We start from the raw sequence: 17,471 nt of genomic DNA on the forward strand, positions 1-17,471 counted from the left end.
GGATTTGCCCGCTTTCCTCCAGGATTCCCTCCGTCAAGATTCAGACAACCCCTGAGCAGGGCTGGGAGCACAGCTCTGCTTCTGGCAGACAGCCCCTTCAGCCCCCCAGGCTGCTCCCCTGCTGGGGCTGGGGTGGGGGTCCGCCGGCGCTGGGGAGGGGGACTCAACGGCAGCTGGGGAAGCAGCCCGCAGAAACCCCTCCAGGATTCAGCAACACTAGTTTTTCCACACCTGACAGACACAGCGGCCCAATTACAACAGAAACTTCATCTTCTAAAAATACTGCGCAACTGTAGGAGTTTTTCTTCTGAGACTTCCTCCCTACGTATCACGGCCATTTGGAAAAGGTGAGCTCTGGCAGCAGGCAGGCAATGTGCTGTAGCTGCAGACATGTAGCTGTAGACAACTCTTCTGGAGTGAGCTCCACTCACAAAAACAGACAAGCAAAGAGTCGCTCTGGCGGTAACTAGACGTCGCTGACATGTCAGTAACAGTCTGAGCAGCAGAACGTAAATCAAGATTTGAAGACGTCCTTTCCTGGCACCAGACTGAACTTCAGACTATGCCTATATTAATCTCCTGACTTCACTGCTGCTACCCATTCGTCCTCGTTGCAATGCTGACTGGGAAATTAAAATGAAAGCCTTCACCAAGAGCCAAGCCGCCTTTGTAAACCCTCTGTGATTCACAGCCAGTGCCAGAGCTTGGGCAGCGCGGGGAGACCGTGGGGCTGGGCGGCACCACTGGGGCTCAGCACGGTGGTGCTGTGTCTGCCTGCCTCCCTGCCTGCCTGCCTGCCTGCCCACCTCCCTGCCTCTCGGCCTGCCTGCCTGCCTCCCTGCCCACCTGCTTCCCTGCCTGCCTGCCTCCATGCCTGCATCCCTGCCTGCCTGCCTGCCTGCATCCCTGCCTGCCTCCATGCCTACATCCCTGCCTGCATCCCTGCCTGCCTCCATGCCTGCCTCCATGCCTGCATCCCTGCCTGCATCCCTGCCCGCCTGGGGCGCAGGAGGCAGCGCACTCCCCAGCCGGCCGGAGGCAGGGCTTACGTCAGCCTGCAGGCTAAGGGGCACCTTTCCAGCAGTGACACGTTCAGCAGGGTAGGCTCGCCTGGGCAGCTGAGCAGTTCACCAGCCCTGCTCTGGATCGGGCCCGTAATAAATTAACAGAGAACGGCGTTTCCAGCACACGATCTGAGCACTGTCAGGTCTAATGAGCTTTCAGCTCCAGACAGAACAGGCCAATATACAGGCAATGATGGAGAAACCCCAGTGGACTGCAAGAGGGGATGTCTCATATTCACATCATTAGAGCTTCTAAACCTTCATGTATTTTCTAATTATGCAAAAGTAACGGTAGCAGCGCTGTGAGTAATCTATCAGCACCCATGTATTTTAAATGAATCCCTAATAAGCATGTATTAATGTGAGACAGCAGCATTACGTAAACTAGGGAGAGACTTGAAAAACCAGGGTCCTGGCTGTCTTGAGCGCTGTCATTATCATTATCACAGAGCTGCTCTCCCAGAAGTAGAGCATTCCAACAGCCAGTGATTTCTGCCCGTGGCGCTCACTGCTCGCCGCGGCTCCGGCGTTAACCCGCTGCCAGCTGCTGGACTGGGCTTTGCCACCGGCTGCGCGCACCCGCGCCCGGCCCAGGGACACCGGCCACCCCCACCGCCCCGCCGGCAGCCCCCTGCTTATCCAGATCAACTTCCCAGCAGTATCCGGACATAGGTGAGCTGGAAAGCCTCAACCACAAGCATGGGTACAGTGGATAGACAAATGCCACCTGTTATTGAAGATAAAGGAAAGATTTGTGCAAATATTTGTTATCAAGTGTTGACTGAAAGCTTCGTTAAATCCAGGCTGGATGCTGAAATCAGTAGAACGGTTCAGCCACCTTAACCCCAGCACCATCCAAACGCTTCCTTTCCAAGGAGCGGATGATGGATGAGCTGTTAATTCTAGTTCCCGTAAGGATGCATCTTCCTCTCCAATCTATAGGCTTAAAGACATTAGATCACCTCACGGGAAAGCATTTCTTCTGTAATTATGTCACATTTGATTTCCTGCTGGCTTTAAAACTGCCTCTTAGCCATGTGGCAGAAAGGAGGTTCAACAGATTAAGAGAAAAGAAACCCCCCAAGTAGATCATCTATCATTCACACAAGGGAGAGGCTGTGATCTCTCTGCACACATGCATTCACCTTTTAATATCTGGGCACACCCCCACCTATATCAAACAGGGAAGGGAGTGAGGATATATGGGTGAATGTGTTTTTCACACTTTCAGTGTTGAAAAACAGTTAAACCGCAGCCCTTTTTCTGATTAATCGCTGCCACACTGCTTATCAAAGATCTATACAGCTCATACTTGGAAGCTATCACTTCTCTGTGATGTTCTGTTCTTTAAAGTCCATAAATACAATCACACTTCAATATTTTTGTCAGACATTTGTTATGATGACTATGTTGTTTTGCTCGATGCCAAGAACACAGAAAGCTTAAGACTGCTAATCATACTTTTATCCAAAGGCAAAAGCAAAGCAGTTGTATGAATGCTGAGCTAGAAGCAAGTCCTTCATCTTCACTAGCAAAATAAATTTTGAAATTAAAAATCAAAGAGTTTAACTACAGATGAAGCCCTTAGCGCTGCATGCACGGAGCTCACCATGGTGTTTTTAATAGGCTCTAATGACGATCCCGATATCGTTCCATGGCACAGAATGCATAATGATCACACGGCAGCTGTTGGTTCATAATTCAAGGCTTTTCCTTACCTAAACCGCTCGCTGATAGAATTTATTTCCCTTACCTCTTGTCTTCACACAACCTTACCATCAGAGGAAAGCAATGAGCTCTTTATCTTACACCTGGATGTAACATGCTAGTGCTTCAAAGCGCATTACGGTCAGGATTTCTCCCTCTTTCCCTAATGGGGCTGGGATGGTGCCGTGCTCCCGCCTGGCTGCCCGCCGGCAGGACCAGCTTGTCTGCCACAGCCTGCCCTTGCCCAGGGCCCCGGGGGGCACCGTGATGGGCAGTCCTCTCGGGGGACACTGTGACCGGCAGTCCTCTCGGGGGACACCGTGACGGGCAGTCCTCTCAGGGGACACCGCGACGGGCAGTCCTGTCTGCGCGCTGCCAGCCAGGGCAGGATCCAGCCGCACTTTGCCCCTGGGAGCCTGGAGGGATGCGCTGGCATCACCAGTGCCACCAGTCCCACCTCCTACAGCCTGCTACGGAGCACAGCCTGAACAGGAGGGGAGGGCTGAGTTATGCCCAGAGCTTTTATTGGAAGATATTTCAAAATCCTTTTGATGGGTTTAAGGAATGTGGTTTTAATTTCCAAGGAATTTGGGGTCAGTCTATTAATTTGTTCTTTCACTGTTTTTTTCAGATAAATGTTTATTTTTTGCTTTGGTCGTAATCTGCCCAGTGGTTTGTTTTTGTTTTTTTTTGTTTTTTTTTTTTTTTTTCTTTTGAACAAATTGTTTTCTGTATTGGCTTCAGTTTTACCAGCTAAACAAATTGTACTTAAAATTCTTTTCAAGGGGTGCCCCACCAGTCCCCTTGCCATACTGACATGCTTTTTCTGATACCTGTTTCCATGTCAAAGCACCTTCCTCAGCATGGGCAACCAGTACTGCGGACAGAAACACAAAATCTCTTGCCAGGGCATCTCGTGCTGTTCTATCTGCTCTTTCTGAACTAATTCAGACTTGATAAAACCACAATTTCCTGCATCCTAAACCCTGTAGTTTTATATCATATGTTATCTATACACAAAGCCCAGAATGGCCTCACATCTGAACCTGGTTTGGGAAGAACTGCTTTTTGAGGAAACTGCTGAAGAGGAATTTCAAGTGCTGAACATGCCCACAAAGGTGTAGAAGAACAATATCACCTTCTCGCAAAAGACGCATTAAGAGCAAAATATTACTGAAGCATCTGGGCAGACTATGCAAGGGCAATGAGAGGCAAGGCCTTCACACAGGAGGCACAAGGAAAGCATATGCAGGCTCCTTGGTGTCCTCAAGTCAGCTATCACGCCCACGTGCCTAATGGAGACTTTAGCCTTAGCTGTGAATTTTTTACTGCATTGCAAAAAAATTCCTAAAAATACTATCTGAAGTATCTAAGCCGTGCTTGAAGGCTGTCAGCCTGTGTGACTTCTCCAGGCACTGAGCCTAAAGTCTTTATTGACAGCAGAAGCAACGTCAACGTCAAACTCTACCCAACACTCACGAACACCAGTACCAGGTAGGAGCAACCAACTGTAAGAGTGGGAAGCATCGTGCCCAAAGGATCTTTGGCTGTTCTACTGAAACTCCTAACAGGACTGGCAATTAATGCCGTTTCCAGGAGAAAAAACCAGTAACTGACTTCAGAGCAGTAAGTCATCTCATTGAGGCACAAGGGAGCCATCAGCAGACTGGTTTTGTCAGGGACATCCTGGAAACTACTGCTGAGAAAAATACAAAGCTCTGCAATAAAATGTCAGCACTTTGAGGACGCCTTTTCCCTTAGTTTTAGTTAACAGTGATTAGCTACACTGTTAATGGTGTGAGACGTGCCGCCTTCAATTTCCCACAAAAGGCAGAAGGATCTAATGCGAGATGTTGCTACAAGTTCCCTGCCTCAGTATCTCAGCCTGTAAAGCCTTGTCACACCAGATCAACCCCAAGAACACCTTCTGCAATACGGGTTTTCAAAAAAACCCCACAGGTTTTCAGTGAAGTGTACGAGCAGGTCAGCTCGGTTTGTCCATGATCACACACACGTACTTTGAAAGTTATTTTACAGAAGCCCCTTAACACAGATACCTGCTATCAATTAAAAGAAACCACCATAAATTCAAGAGCAATTTAAATTTCTAAATGTCTAGAAACATGTTCTGCTTCTGCTGAAGTTCAAATACAGCCAAGTTTACATAAGAATTACTAATTGGTTGTAAAGGTCATGCCTTTTGAATATATGCATATTGGAGGTGTGAAACCTATTAGACTGTGGTATTATACCTAGGCTCAGTGCTGAATTTGGATTAAATGGTGTTATATTGATTTGGTGAGCTGCTCAGATATGCTGAGGCTTTAATTCAATGTATTAGAAGATGTTAATTCTAACAGATACACCTTTGAAAGCAGTAACTTAGTGATTTGAAATTGCATTTTAGTACAGGCCTTTGCCAGTTTTCAAGAAAGAGAAAGAGGTATTTTGGAGCCCTTAATCTGAGACTGCGTATTAATAAATATCCAAGGCAAGGTTCTTTCTCTTCCTTTTCAATATGGATGAGTGCCCTTTGAAAGCCAAAAGGGAATTGATGTAATCCATTGATTGCCATTTAAATGCCTTTATAAGCTAATTAGTGCACAATGTAAAATGTTTCTGAGCAGAAACAAGCAACAACTATGAAAATACAGGAAAAGTAATTTCGTTCTTAGATATGCTGGGGGGACAAACACCCAGCAACAAGTGGGGAGCGTGAACGGTACCTGCCGTGAAATGGTTTTAAAATAATTTGTTGTAACTCTTGTTGTAACTGCGAGAGCAATGTCACGCTGACAGCAGTCACCGTGCACGCTTGGAACAGCAATGGTGTATCCAGCTTAACCTACAGAGCTGGGATGGCGTCTATCTGGGAGACGTTGTGATGTTTAGGGAAACGGCCAAGACTATAAAATAGGTCACTAGCTGGAGTCTGCCCAGGTCTGAAGTGGCTGAAAGTCATTACCATCTGTTCATCTGAAATGAGGTGCTGGTATTGGTCCAGTTCCTCACAGATAGGTCTCCACACTGTAAAAGAAACCTTCAAAAGTGATCCTGGTTGGAAATGGGGTTGGCAGAAAGGAACCATGGAATCAAGGCTTTATAGGAGCTCCTTCTTGCACATGTAGAGAAGATCGTGGATATCTGAAGCTCATTTACATGTCCTCCCTTTACGAGTCATTAGGAGGCAATTTTTCCTTGCTGTCGTCAGTCAGGCACCTCTCGCTGGCCAACAGCAGCCTTCAAGATCAGTATCTGACTAAGAGCTTTGAGAAACAGTTCAGCTTTTCAGCTCTAGGAAGAGATATGCCCATGCAAGCTCCTTCATGGGCTCTTGGAGAGATTGTCCTGTGCCCCCTCTGTGAAGCCATGGCCCAGCTACAAAGCCAAGTTACTGCTCTCGGTACCTCCACACACGTGCTGACCTCCTGCTCACAGCCGGGTGACTTCTCCCATCTCTAGGGAAGATTTAGCTGCCTCTCACACGCCACAGCCAGTGTCTGCAGGTACGCATGGGCAGCCAGCGTGCGAACGGCACCAACTGGCTCCCGCAGCCACCCCCTCCGTGAGGAGCATCGTTTCTCACCGGGTAGGTGATCCTGACCCGCTCCGCCGACTGTTGCTCAAACTGGCTAAATGCTGGTGGGGAGCGAGCCCAAGAGGATAATCCCCTCACAGAGGGACCAGGCATCGCACTGAACCCAGGAGAACTCCTGGCTTTTTCTGACACACGCTTGCTGCCACTGATGCGCTGGCAGCAGTGGGGAAAGATCTTGCAGGGAGCAAAATACCTCAAACCACAGAGCAGGGGCAGTCTGTGCAGCAGGTGCTCAGAAACCAAGTGTCCTCTAAGAGTTATTTCAGGTTTCAGCTATCATTACCGTCTTACTAAGTAGCTAATACAGACTGTACAATGAAGTATTTATGTGAACATATGCATTTAATCTAAGGCAAAGCTTTCGCCCTTCTCAAATCAGCTGAAGAAGACTCTAATTACCACAGTTTCATGGCTGCATCACTCTATTCGACTTAATTATTCTGCAAAAATTAATACAACTGAAACGATGCTGTGTGCCTTGAGACCACTGATGAGAAAGAAGCGCCACTCGGGGCCCACTCTCCTTCCCACCTGGCCCGTCGGGATCTCATGGAGCAGGTGATACATCCCACTCTGCCCTCTGTCCCCATGCCCCATGGAGCTGGCAGCTCCTGCCACATCATCCTCACTCACAGCCCTGCTCTCCAGCACCAGGAGAGAGTCACAGCTCATCTCAAGACTATTAACAGCACAACAAAGTATTCATACATTTACTAGACTTTGTATCCTTTCACATGAAACACTCATTCCTTTGATCTCTGGGTGAGAAGGGATTTCCTTGTTGTGTCAAACTATTAAGGAAATGAAGAAACACCCCCGTACAATCCCTCTTTCTGTATTAACAGTAACTACATATTCAAAAGAAGATTTTTTTGCCTCCTAAGAACAGTATAGTGACTGTAAAGAGCACCCATATTTCTAATCAAGTTCTGCTACCCCTTCCGACAGGTCCACTCAGCTCATTTTTGCTGCGCAGATAATGCTGCCTCAGGCTGGTAATTAAACAGAATACAAATTTTTACACTCTCATGTCACCCTTACAAGGTCAGTGTTTATCTTTCAGGATTTCAGTACAAACAGAAGCTGTTATAACGTACCAGCCACCACAGTTAATTAAGAAATACTACCTATTTTTGTATAAAGACATTACACAAAAGTAAGGCAAAGTATAAAAGCTTCATAAAACACCTTTGCATTCACTTCCAGCTTTATACCAGATATGCACATACACGTATGTGTGTGTGTGTGGCTGCGTATTGAAATTTTAAACAAATTCAAGGAGCCCTCAGTATTTATTCAAGGAGCCCTCAGCATTTCATCAGCCTACAGCAGCAAGGTTTTTTTTTTTTTTCTCCCTCCTCCCTCACACTTGCACCTGGCCAGTGTGTGTGACAGGCAATAATTAGCCCTGCAGCACTGACCACTTTACAAGAAAATGTTGGTTTGAATGGCATCTGATTGGCACTGCTGAGAGAGAACCAAGAGTTCCCTGCAAGGGCTGAGCATTTCAGTTTGCCCTTGGCTGGAAAGAAAAGCTTTTCAGGTCGCAACATTTTTAGATACATAAAAGTGGTCTGAGGTCTCCTTTAGAGTTTTTAACGACCCTCACAAGGCTCTTTGCAGTTTGGCAAAGTGGAGAAAGAAAGGATCATCTTAAATAAAAGTCCATACTCCCCTCCTACCCCCAAATATTGCAAACCCAGCATTTCCCTAGCCAAGGTGAATACGCACCAGTGTTCTGGGGTACAAAAGTTTCACCCCTGACCGCTTGATACGGCCACAGCCAGACACTGGTGAGCAACAGCAACAACTGCAGCAATCCATGCACCATACAGAAACCAACGGCGACGCACGGCCCCCATCCCCTTGCTCATTCTGGCAAGTGAACACCGATGTCGGATGGCATCAACAGCTGCCAGCTGGGCAAACAGAGCAAGTAGGTCAAGAGCATCACTCCTCCAAGAGTTTTCTTTGCTAAAGATTGTGCTAATGACTGCATTATTGCTCATCAGACCGAGGTTCTGAAACTACTATAAGAAAAACCTTTCACCATGATAGCAGAGGTCAGACTTTCCATCTTGAGATGTTTCAGGTTGAGCAAACCCATCCATTTTTGATAAAATGCCTTTTGATATTAAAATCTGCACTCAGGCCTGCCGTGATTGCACAAAGCAGCGTTCCCCAGAACAGCTATTACAGCTGGGTAAAAACAAGAGGCTGAAACCTGTATATTAGGTGCTTACAGTTTAGAAAAGCTCTAATGGAGATTTGACAGACTTACTCTAAAGAATTCTTTGGTTGAGCCTGAATCCAAAGTGCCATAGGCTATTTCGGTTTGTTTAGCCAGGTCCTCTGCGCTCTCTATGGGAGAAACCATCCTTTCCACCGTAAGGAAGGCAGCAAGATTAGCAGTGTAGGAAGAGATAATGATGAGAGTGAAGAACCACCAGACTCCTCCAACAATTCGCCCTGAGAGAGATCTATGGAAAAACACACATCATCAAATTGCTTTGAAGACATTCCATCATTTTTTTAAAAATTTTTTTTAGTTCATTGAAGAAAAATTCACATGCAAAACCCTTTTGTCCGGATCCTCCAGGTATCTGTGAGCAGGCGGACTGTGAGCCAGTTGCCGATAGCCTTTCCCAGGACAGCAAACTTGGCGTGCACCTGCTCTTACCCAGTTCAACTCCCTCTCCAATCTTTCAGTGAAAACAAGGGGAGTCAATTAAGAAATAACTCGTTTGAGCCAACATCACCAGAGGCCTGGAGAGGAACAAGCTCTCCTGACTTCCACAGACCCTTTACTAAAGAATTCTGTTGCCGGAAGACTTTTGCCTTCTCCGCTTGCCTGCTGCGATATGCCAGCATCGTGTCTCTTCGGGGGCTGCCCAGCTCAGAGGACACGAATGTACCTTTTACTGCATCTGCTCTCACAATTTAAGATGTAGTAAACTGCACGTAAATGTGCAATGGAATAACAGAAAAATGATCCAGTATCCTTCTCTCATCACAACCTCAGAGGAATTACAGACTCAATTTGCATAATGAGGTGAGGAGAGAGGCTGGTTTCTTTTATGTTAATTACAATTTGCATGTTGCACTGTTCCAGGTTGGGCGTATTCTTGCTTCCGAACCACCAGAGCAACAAAGAAGGAAGCAGAAAATTGCATTCTGTTTCTGTGGTGGTTTTGGGGTTTTGTTTTTTAAAAGGATACCAAAAGGACTAAGAAAAAGCCCGTTTGTAAACACAGTAGTGTTCAAACCAGTGGTCAGGAGTTCCAGATCCTGTCGGTAAGAGCTCTTGATGCTTTAAAGCAACTGAACATCAGGCTCAAAATATTTGTTCAGGGTTGACGGACACCAGTGCCATGCTGCTCAGCTGGGTGGGGAATTCCACCGCCATGTACAGTGCTTATTCCTCACACACAGTACTTCGACCAGGAATCATTTCAGGAGCTGAGACAAATGTATTTCATATGTTTTTCCTTAACTCTGCTGATACCAGTGGAGGAAGAATCAATCCCAGATACATGAAATCCTTGGAACACGGGAGCTGTCGTCCTCAGCAGTTTGTGTGAAGGGAAGAAACAGAAAGCAAGAAAACTCTTACCTGTTGATTTGTTTCCTTCAAGCCCCTCAGTGCCATCCCCAGACAGTGGGTACAAGTTGTCCTACCAACAGATGGAGACAGGAAAAAAAGCAAAAGTCTGGTGACGTGCCCCACCCCACCCACACAGGGGGGTTCGCCGGTAAAGTGCCTGGTCTTGGCCAGAGCCTGAGGTTGCCTGAGCCATTCAAAAAATCCCATCAAATTATTCAGAAAAAAAGAAAGAAAGAAAGAAAGAAAATAATCCATCCGACATTAAAGAACACATCAAAGAAAAAAAAAATAAAAATCAGCGACACAATAAAAACAGAGAGAGCAATCTGGAACAGGAATGTGGAGGAACAAGCTCAGGGGTGAACCCTGCTGCTCTCCGCTCCCACTGCCCCAGGGACAGCTGCATCAATCCGTACCCATGTGCAAGGCGCTCCAGGCAGTTACAATGCTTAGGGAAGCTTGAGGAGCCAACGTCAGCTCTTCGTCTGTCAGGCAACAGTGACCTGTGAGGTGTGAACTCAGAGGTGTGCCCTCCTGAGGGCCGGCACACGTCCGCTGGGCCACCGACAGGCAGAGGCAGCTTCCTTCCCTGCCTTCCCTGCGGGCATCCCAAGAGGATAAAAGGCTTCCAAGGTCCAACCCGGGCTGTGCTGCAGCTGTGCTTACTAACAGATGGCTACCGAGTAGCTGCAAAGGGAAGTTGCAGAAATATAAATCCAGCATAAAGTAGTAAGTCAAGGCATCTCTCTACCTCGCTCTACATCCTTCATAAGTATCAAATGAGTATGCTGGGATTTTACAGATGGCTAAAGTCCTTTCTGGCCGGTTCCCTTACCAGTTAGGGTATTGGCTTGAGCTAGTTTGTAAAACTTGATACCCTACATGGCAAACAGCCTCTTACATGGGCTGCCGTAACCGTAGCCAACTACAAAGCCGTGCCTGCTGGACTCACTGGGTTAGGCTCCCTTTGGAGCCAGCGCAGAAAGAGAGAGGAGACGGACACCCTGAGAGAGAGATTTTTCTCACTTGTTGTAGCACGGGGCACGTCCGAAGGTGCCCATCTGTCACACGACTTCGGAAGGAACCGAGACGCCCAAGTAAAACACAGTCTGCTGCTTTTAGATGGCTACTCCAGGTGAAGCTCATCTCCCTTTTGTTCATTCCTTCACTACACACTGTCCATCTTCAGAGAAAACCTGGAGCTGAATTCCTCACCCTGCCGTTCGAGCAGAAGTCTGGCCAGTGGGTACAGCACGTGGAACATCCAGCCGCGTACAGCAAGACTAGCTTTGTCCCAGGTATCCAGGTTCCTGTGGCCCTCCGGCTTTAATAGGAAGATGAAAAAGAGACTTGCCAGAGTGTTTCGATAAATTCAGTGGAACTACTGGGAACAAAGTAGTATGTGTTCATTCTCCCTATAGTTTCCCACAGGAAATGTCTTACTTGCTTTGGTAGCTGCCCCTTCTGTTAGCAGGACAGATGGGCTGCTGGGATGAAGATGTGCAGCAGACAAGCATTTTCCAAACCAGCAAAACCCCAAGCTCACACTGCTGTAACGATTAAAAGTCTGTGTTGAGCTGCATGCTCATACAGCATACCTCACGCAGAGAAAGGTAAAAGTATCTTGCCACCTGCATGAACCAAGTCAGACAGATACAGGACAAAAAAATGGAGAACAGCCGAGAGGCAGGGGAAGGTGGGCATGGGTGGATCCCTCGACGAAGAAGGTGCTTCCCCAAGGGTCCTACATGCAAAAGAGGGGTCTTGCTAGATGAGGACCAGGGGTGTTCTCAGAAGAGTTCAGGCCAGTTGAAAGAGAAGTGGATGTCACTATAGAGTTGTTTCTCCCAGTCTTCCAATGAGCATGAAAAGGAAGATGAAACAGCTGCTGCTATGAAGCAGTCGGGGCTGACACAGCTGTCATCGGTGGTAGCACAGGACAGGGCAAAAGAAAAAATGAACCACAAAGCTGACACTCAAGGAAAGACAGACAGACAGAGAGAGCCAAAGAACAAGAACGTGGATGAGCATGGCCTGGCAGCCTCCTTGTCCAAAGGACCCCAGTTCCCCCCAGTCAGTCCATCTGCTGATATGGAGACTCCTTATACCCACTGCAGGGGCTGGTGTAGAGGAATGCGGGAGAAAAAGGGTTAGTACGTAAAACATTGGGCTGGTAATAAGAGAATACTTGTATGGTTTGTACTGTGAATCATAGAAACATTTGCCCATTACTCAGATAATAATTATAGAAAAATCAATCGCAGCTTTTAATACCAGTGCCACTTTTTCTGATGAAGACATACCTGTCCAAGTGTGCAGTGTTGTAATTTAACAGCAAACAACTAATGCTTTATCTCAACATGTCATTTTCCAAATTACCTCAATAAACAGGTACTTTGCACGACATTATTTTAAAGCAAATTAGCATGTTGACAAATGAGAGGAGTAACAAAGACCTGGAATAACAGAATTATAACTCAATTATCAAAACAAGGTCAGACGGTGTTTTCAAAAGCAAGTAAACAGGAAGAGTGCATACCTTGAGAGGAAATTTAAAAGGAAGCATGGAGTCAAATAAGAGCAAATTAGTAACAAGAGAAAAACAAAATAAATATTCAAATTCACATTCAGTTTCCAGGAGAATAACACATTCAAACAAAACCTCATTTACTTATCAGAATAGCTTGAATTTTGTTTCTACTCATGGCCACAAAACGCATTTGATTTCCTATAGCACGCAGCTGCTCGCACTACTCAATTTTTAATCGGGCTCTTCTGCTCGATACAAGGCGGTTGCTATATTGACAAATAACCCTGCAGGTCTTTGTGGTGCCAGCTCCCCTTGTCTAGAATCCCTTGGCCCTCTGAGCACACGGTAGGTGGCCACCACAGCAAGGTCCCTCGCTCAGACGCCCGGCCAGCCCCCTACCTCTGCTGCCAGGCGGCCCTCGCCTCACCCGCTGGGACAGGACACAGGCAATAACAGCATCTAAAGCGCTGCCTTGAGATGCTTCTTCCATCATAGGAACTGGCGGTGGGAGTTTCAGACATAGCCAGCTCTCGCTGCTGTTCTGAAAGTCCCACAAAGTCGTTCCCATGGCCTTTAATAGGAGTCTCTTGAGTCTTCTGCTGTGAAAACAGGGATCTAGAAATACACCCTCTTAAATGACCAGCCTCATGAGATAATTTTTAATGAACCCCGTCTTTTTCCATCAGCAATTAATTAATCTAGCCTCTTTGTTCCACATGAATAAAGAGCAAAATGAAAACACATGCTCTCACAGAGATTTCAAAGATACTCTCGCTCAGAACAGTGTTACAGATTTGACTGTGTTTTCTCCCGATTCCATTTGCTGTACACATCTTACATTAAAGCGAGTTTAATAATCTACTTTTGATCCATCAAAAGTGAATTTTCAATGCTTTAGCTCACTATGCAGAAAACACAGTAGCCTTTGATAGCAGAACAAAACTGCTGGAACAAATGTTGATTCCATCAAGGGATGCGCTAACCCCCATCCTTTGGCTGCTATCTGATTCCGCTTAGATGACTCCTATTAAATACAGAGAGGAGAGTATAGGGATATATCCTCTGGAATATCCACACAGCATACTCACCGAGGATAGATCTAACTAGTCATTAGATGTCACAGCTGTTCCACACAAAGGCAGCTGAAAGAGCCTTTATCAGCAAGTACAAAAGTGATCTCTCCAGACTGCTTGTCGGCATCTCTCTACAAGTGCTGCACGCTCTCATATAAGAAATTTATTCAGACAAAACTCACAATGAAAGAATGAAGCCCCTTTTAATGGCAATAAAATAGTATGAAACATTCATATAGTCAATGTACTGTAAATGGCATAACCTTACAAAGATACGGATTAAGAACGGAATACTTGGGAATAGTCCCTTCTACGGAAAAGAAATTTGACATTTAATCAACTTAAATACCGTTCAAAGGAATGATGTTTCTGGAATTTAAACCAAAGTATTAAATTTCTTGGTTTTTTTCAGTAATGATGCATGTAACTGCCCAGACTGTGTTATCACGAAAGATAACAAAATAACTGGGCAATGTATTCAAACGAGGGCCATAACACTGAGCTAACAGCTTCTGATGGACAGATAAAATAAATAGCTTTACTGCTCTCTCTTTTTTTTTTTTTTTTTTTTTTTTTTTTTTGGGTAGGTATTTCCAAGGCACTTATCATGGTAGTATTGAAAAAAAAAGTAGAATATGTTCCACTCGTTATATAAGGTGAACGGCCGAACACGTCAGAGTCACATGAGAGCTTCACACCCCCTATGTACTGCTATTGACCTGTCGATAACCAGACCCAGCGGAAACAGTGCAATGCCTGCAGCTTTCCATGTGATGTCCCAGTGCTTATTTCCCGGTCCTTTAGATTGGGCGCACACATGGTCAACAGCAATTTAAATGTTATTGCTACTCATCACCTTCAATGGCAAGCAGAGGGGCAAAGTTTCAAGACCAAATTTAGGCACAAAGCAGAAAGCAGAAAGCAAACAGGAGGGGAAGGTTAACAGCTACAGCTACACAGCGAGGCAGCACGCCCAAACACCGACAACTGCGAAAACTAACGCACGGTCATACTAGGCAAAAATGTGTGTGTGTTTTACACAGCATATTATACACATCTGTCAATTAGTATGACATCTAATTGCAGCTATCAAGCCTTTTAAAACATATGCATGAATTGCATGAAATACCAGCAGGCATACGCCAGTACCTCTGAAAGTCCTGGATTTCGCTGTGATCATTAGATTTGAACGTGCAGTGACTGTGAACTTAAAGGATCATCATTACATGATAACAGGTAAAATCATGATCTTGCCCATGAAAGCTCATGGAAGGTTTGTCCTGGACCTGCTTCAGTGAGGCCACTCAAGATCCCTACCACTATACGGACTGGGAAACTTTTCAATGATTCGGGTATTGAAAAGGTACTCAGAGATGGACATCAACAAGGGGTATTTCAAATATTAGAAATATCAATATTAGGATCATCAATATATAAATAGAACCATCAGTATTATAAAAGATCTTTCTCTCTTTTTAATTAGCAACCTAGTCAAAGGGAAAAAATGCATCCTGTTTGTACTAAGCAGGTATTTTAAATAATTACTAAAATAGCTGTAAACTGGTTATTAAAATATCGTCATACAAAATGTAACTAGTGCTCCATCACTAAGAAACCAGTTAATTCTACTGCTTATCAGAGGCACATTACTGAAGTATTTCACCAGTGTAAATATAGGAATATTTTATATATATAAAACTCAAAAAACATTTGTGGTATGTATTGTTCAATTAGGGAGAACTTTGCTATTGTCTGGTGGTTTTCAACCCACTTATTTAAAAAAGAAATATTCTACAACAGTTAATACCAGTGCTCTCTGTTAAATTGGAACTAATATCAAACATGTTTTCCTACAGCCTTATTCAGAAAGATTGTATTCATGAATAAGAAAAATCTTTATGGAAACCGGCAATGCTTATTAACCATATTGACTACGAAGACAGGGACAGCAGGTTAGATCGGACTGAAATAACGATACACATCCAGGGCAGTACGCAGTAACTGTTAGAGAGGCACATATGGAGACCCGAACATACGAAAGACAGTGGTAAGCAAATTAATAATAGATGAAAGGATGGTTCAAGAAGAACAAACTAGAGAAATCAGGTGCAAAAGCAAGTAAAAAGACTAGCAGAAGCCATGACGGGAGTGGAAGTGTTTTAAAGTGCTGTTGCATGTGAGTGTTTAAAATAAACAATTCTTATTTTGCAAAGCAGAAAATGTTATATGCACCAAGGAGATGACCGTAAAATGAGATATGCAGCAAAAACACGGTAGCCCTCCAAGCATTGCTGAAAACAGAAAACCCCATGCATTTTACAGCCTCAACATGGTGTATATAAGTTCGGCAGAAATGCATAAATGGCATTATAAAGCAATGCTACTCACTCTGGAGGTAAATGCTAGCAAGCATGGTGGCTTGATGATGATGCTCAGCATTGAATGGAATGTCAAAATAAAAAAAATTTGGAATTAAAAAGAAATTTGAAAAAGTAACATATATGCACCATGGCATCAGAAAATGACCATAAAATGCAAAAAGGTGATGGAGTGATATGGAACAAACCTTGGAGAAATATCGCATCCTTGCTGCATAAAGGCACCCAGGGAAAACCAAAGGCTGTTAAATATTCCAAACTCATTTGGAGGGTCGGGAGGATTCTGAGGGTCACGTGGTTCTTCACTGCTGTCTTCCAAGTGCCATTCGTAAGGGCTGAATCTGCTGACTAGGAAAAGAACTACGCTGACGCCAATGTAAGCAAAGACTATACACATCCAAATTTCATAAGCCAAAGGATCCAGGAAAGAGAATACGCCCGGTTTAGATTTCTGAGGCTTCTTGATCATGATGGAGATGCCCAGGCTCATAAAGGGTTTGGAAAAGTCTATGACTTCTTCTCGCACCAATGTAATGGTGAGGGGGGCAACAGCTATATCTGCTCTCTGAAAAGGGAAAACAAACCAAAGTTAGTCACTGAATGGTTACAACATAATCACAATCTAGAGTCTCAGGCTAATTAATAAGATGATTAATTACAAGAGTAAGTAGGAAACATTTTCTTTGCAGCCTGTTTTGCAGTCACTGAAGTTAAAGGACTGCACGATATTGACAGAAGATTATTAACAAGAAAAATTACAATCAAATCTATGCAAGGGCCTCACAGCGAGGCAATGATGTACCAACATGTATTTATGTTTCTATTAGTTAAAATGGATGAATAAACGCTACACAAACTGAACAGGGAGAGGGATGGCAACTACAAAAATGTCCATTTCTAGTAATGGTCTCTATCCATCCACCTGTATTGAAGACTTGGGGCAAATTATGTTTGCTGTATTTTAATTTTCTCTTTTCCATTCTCTCAGCAAACTCTCTTGCCTTACAGATTAGTCCAGGATCTTTAATAGGAACTTAAGATAAGTAATCAGTTACAGAATTTCAGCTGCATTTGGGTGCTACCGCTCATATACTCCTTTGAAACCCCATTGCAAGGAAGAACAGAAGATGGTAAAATAGCGGGGGGATAGGATGCAGAGAGTCCACCCTTTCTGTGGTCACTGAAGAACAGTAATACAGATTTGTGAGTCCCAGAGAAGCAAACAGCCTGGGTTATCTGAGAAGAACGCTGAGTAGTATTTTTCAGTACAACGTATACCACCCTATGTTACAGAACTTAGCTCCCTAGATCTATAACGCAGATCATGCTCTGGGGCTTTGTCATCTGGAAGCAAAATCTCATCTCATTGCATCTGCCACTCACCAGGGTGGTGGTATACCCTGAACCCATACCCTTCCCTTCGATCAAAATTTGTTGGACTCCATGGGAGGGTAAGAATGTGAAGTAAAAAAATTACCCGATGAAAAATAACATTCCAGAACAGATTTTCAAGATAT

The 17,471-nt window shown here is 44.8% G+C and overlaps 1 protein-coding gene across 5 annotated transcripts in view; it reads right to left on the bottom strand.

Annotated features, from left to right (window-relative positions):
* The window catches only part of GRIA3 (glutamate ionotropic receptor AMPA type subunit 3), a 152,672-nt gene that overhangs the window by 27,848 nt on the left and 107,353 nt on the right, over nucleotides 1–17,471 (bottom strand). For all 5 annotated transcript variants that reach the window (XR_005830928.1, XM_040614274.1, XM_040614273.1 and 2 more), the window contains 2 exons: nucleotides 16,143–16,519; nucleotides 8,651–8,849 (listed from right to left, as the gene is read on the bottom strand). Coding sequence is in view for 4 of the 5 variants with exons in the window: in XM_040614274.1 (XP_040470208.1) it covers nucleotides 8,651–8,849; nucleotides 16,143–16,519 (576 nt within the window). In the remaining variant the exon portion in view is untranslated. The remainder of the gene's footprint in view (nucleotides 1–8,650; nucleotides 8,850–16,142; nucleotides 16,520–17,471) is intronic.

The sequence above is a fragment of the Falco naumanni genome, chromosome 14, assembly GCF_017639655.2.
Source record: "Falco naumanni isolate bFalNau1 chromosome 14, bFalNau1.pat, whole genome shotgun sequence".
In the NCBI taxonomy this organism is placed as follows: Eukaryota; Metazoa; Chordata; class Aves; order Falconiformes; family Falconidae; genus Falco; species Falco naumanni.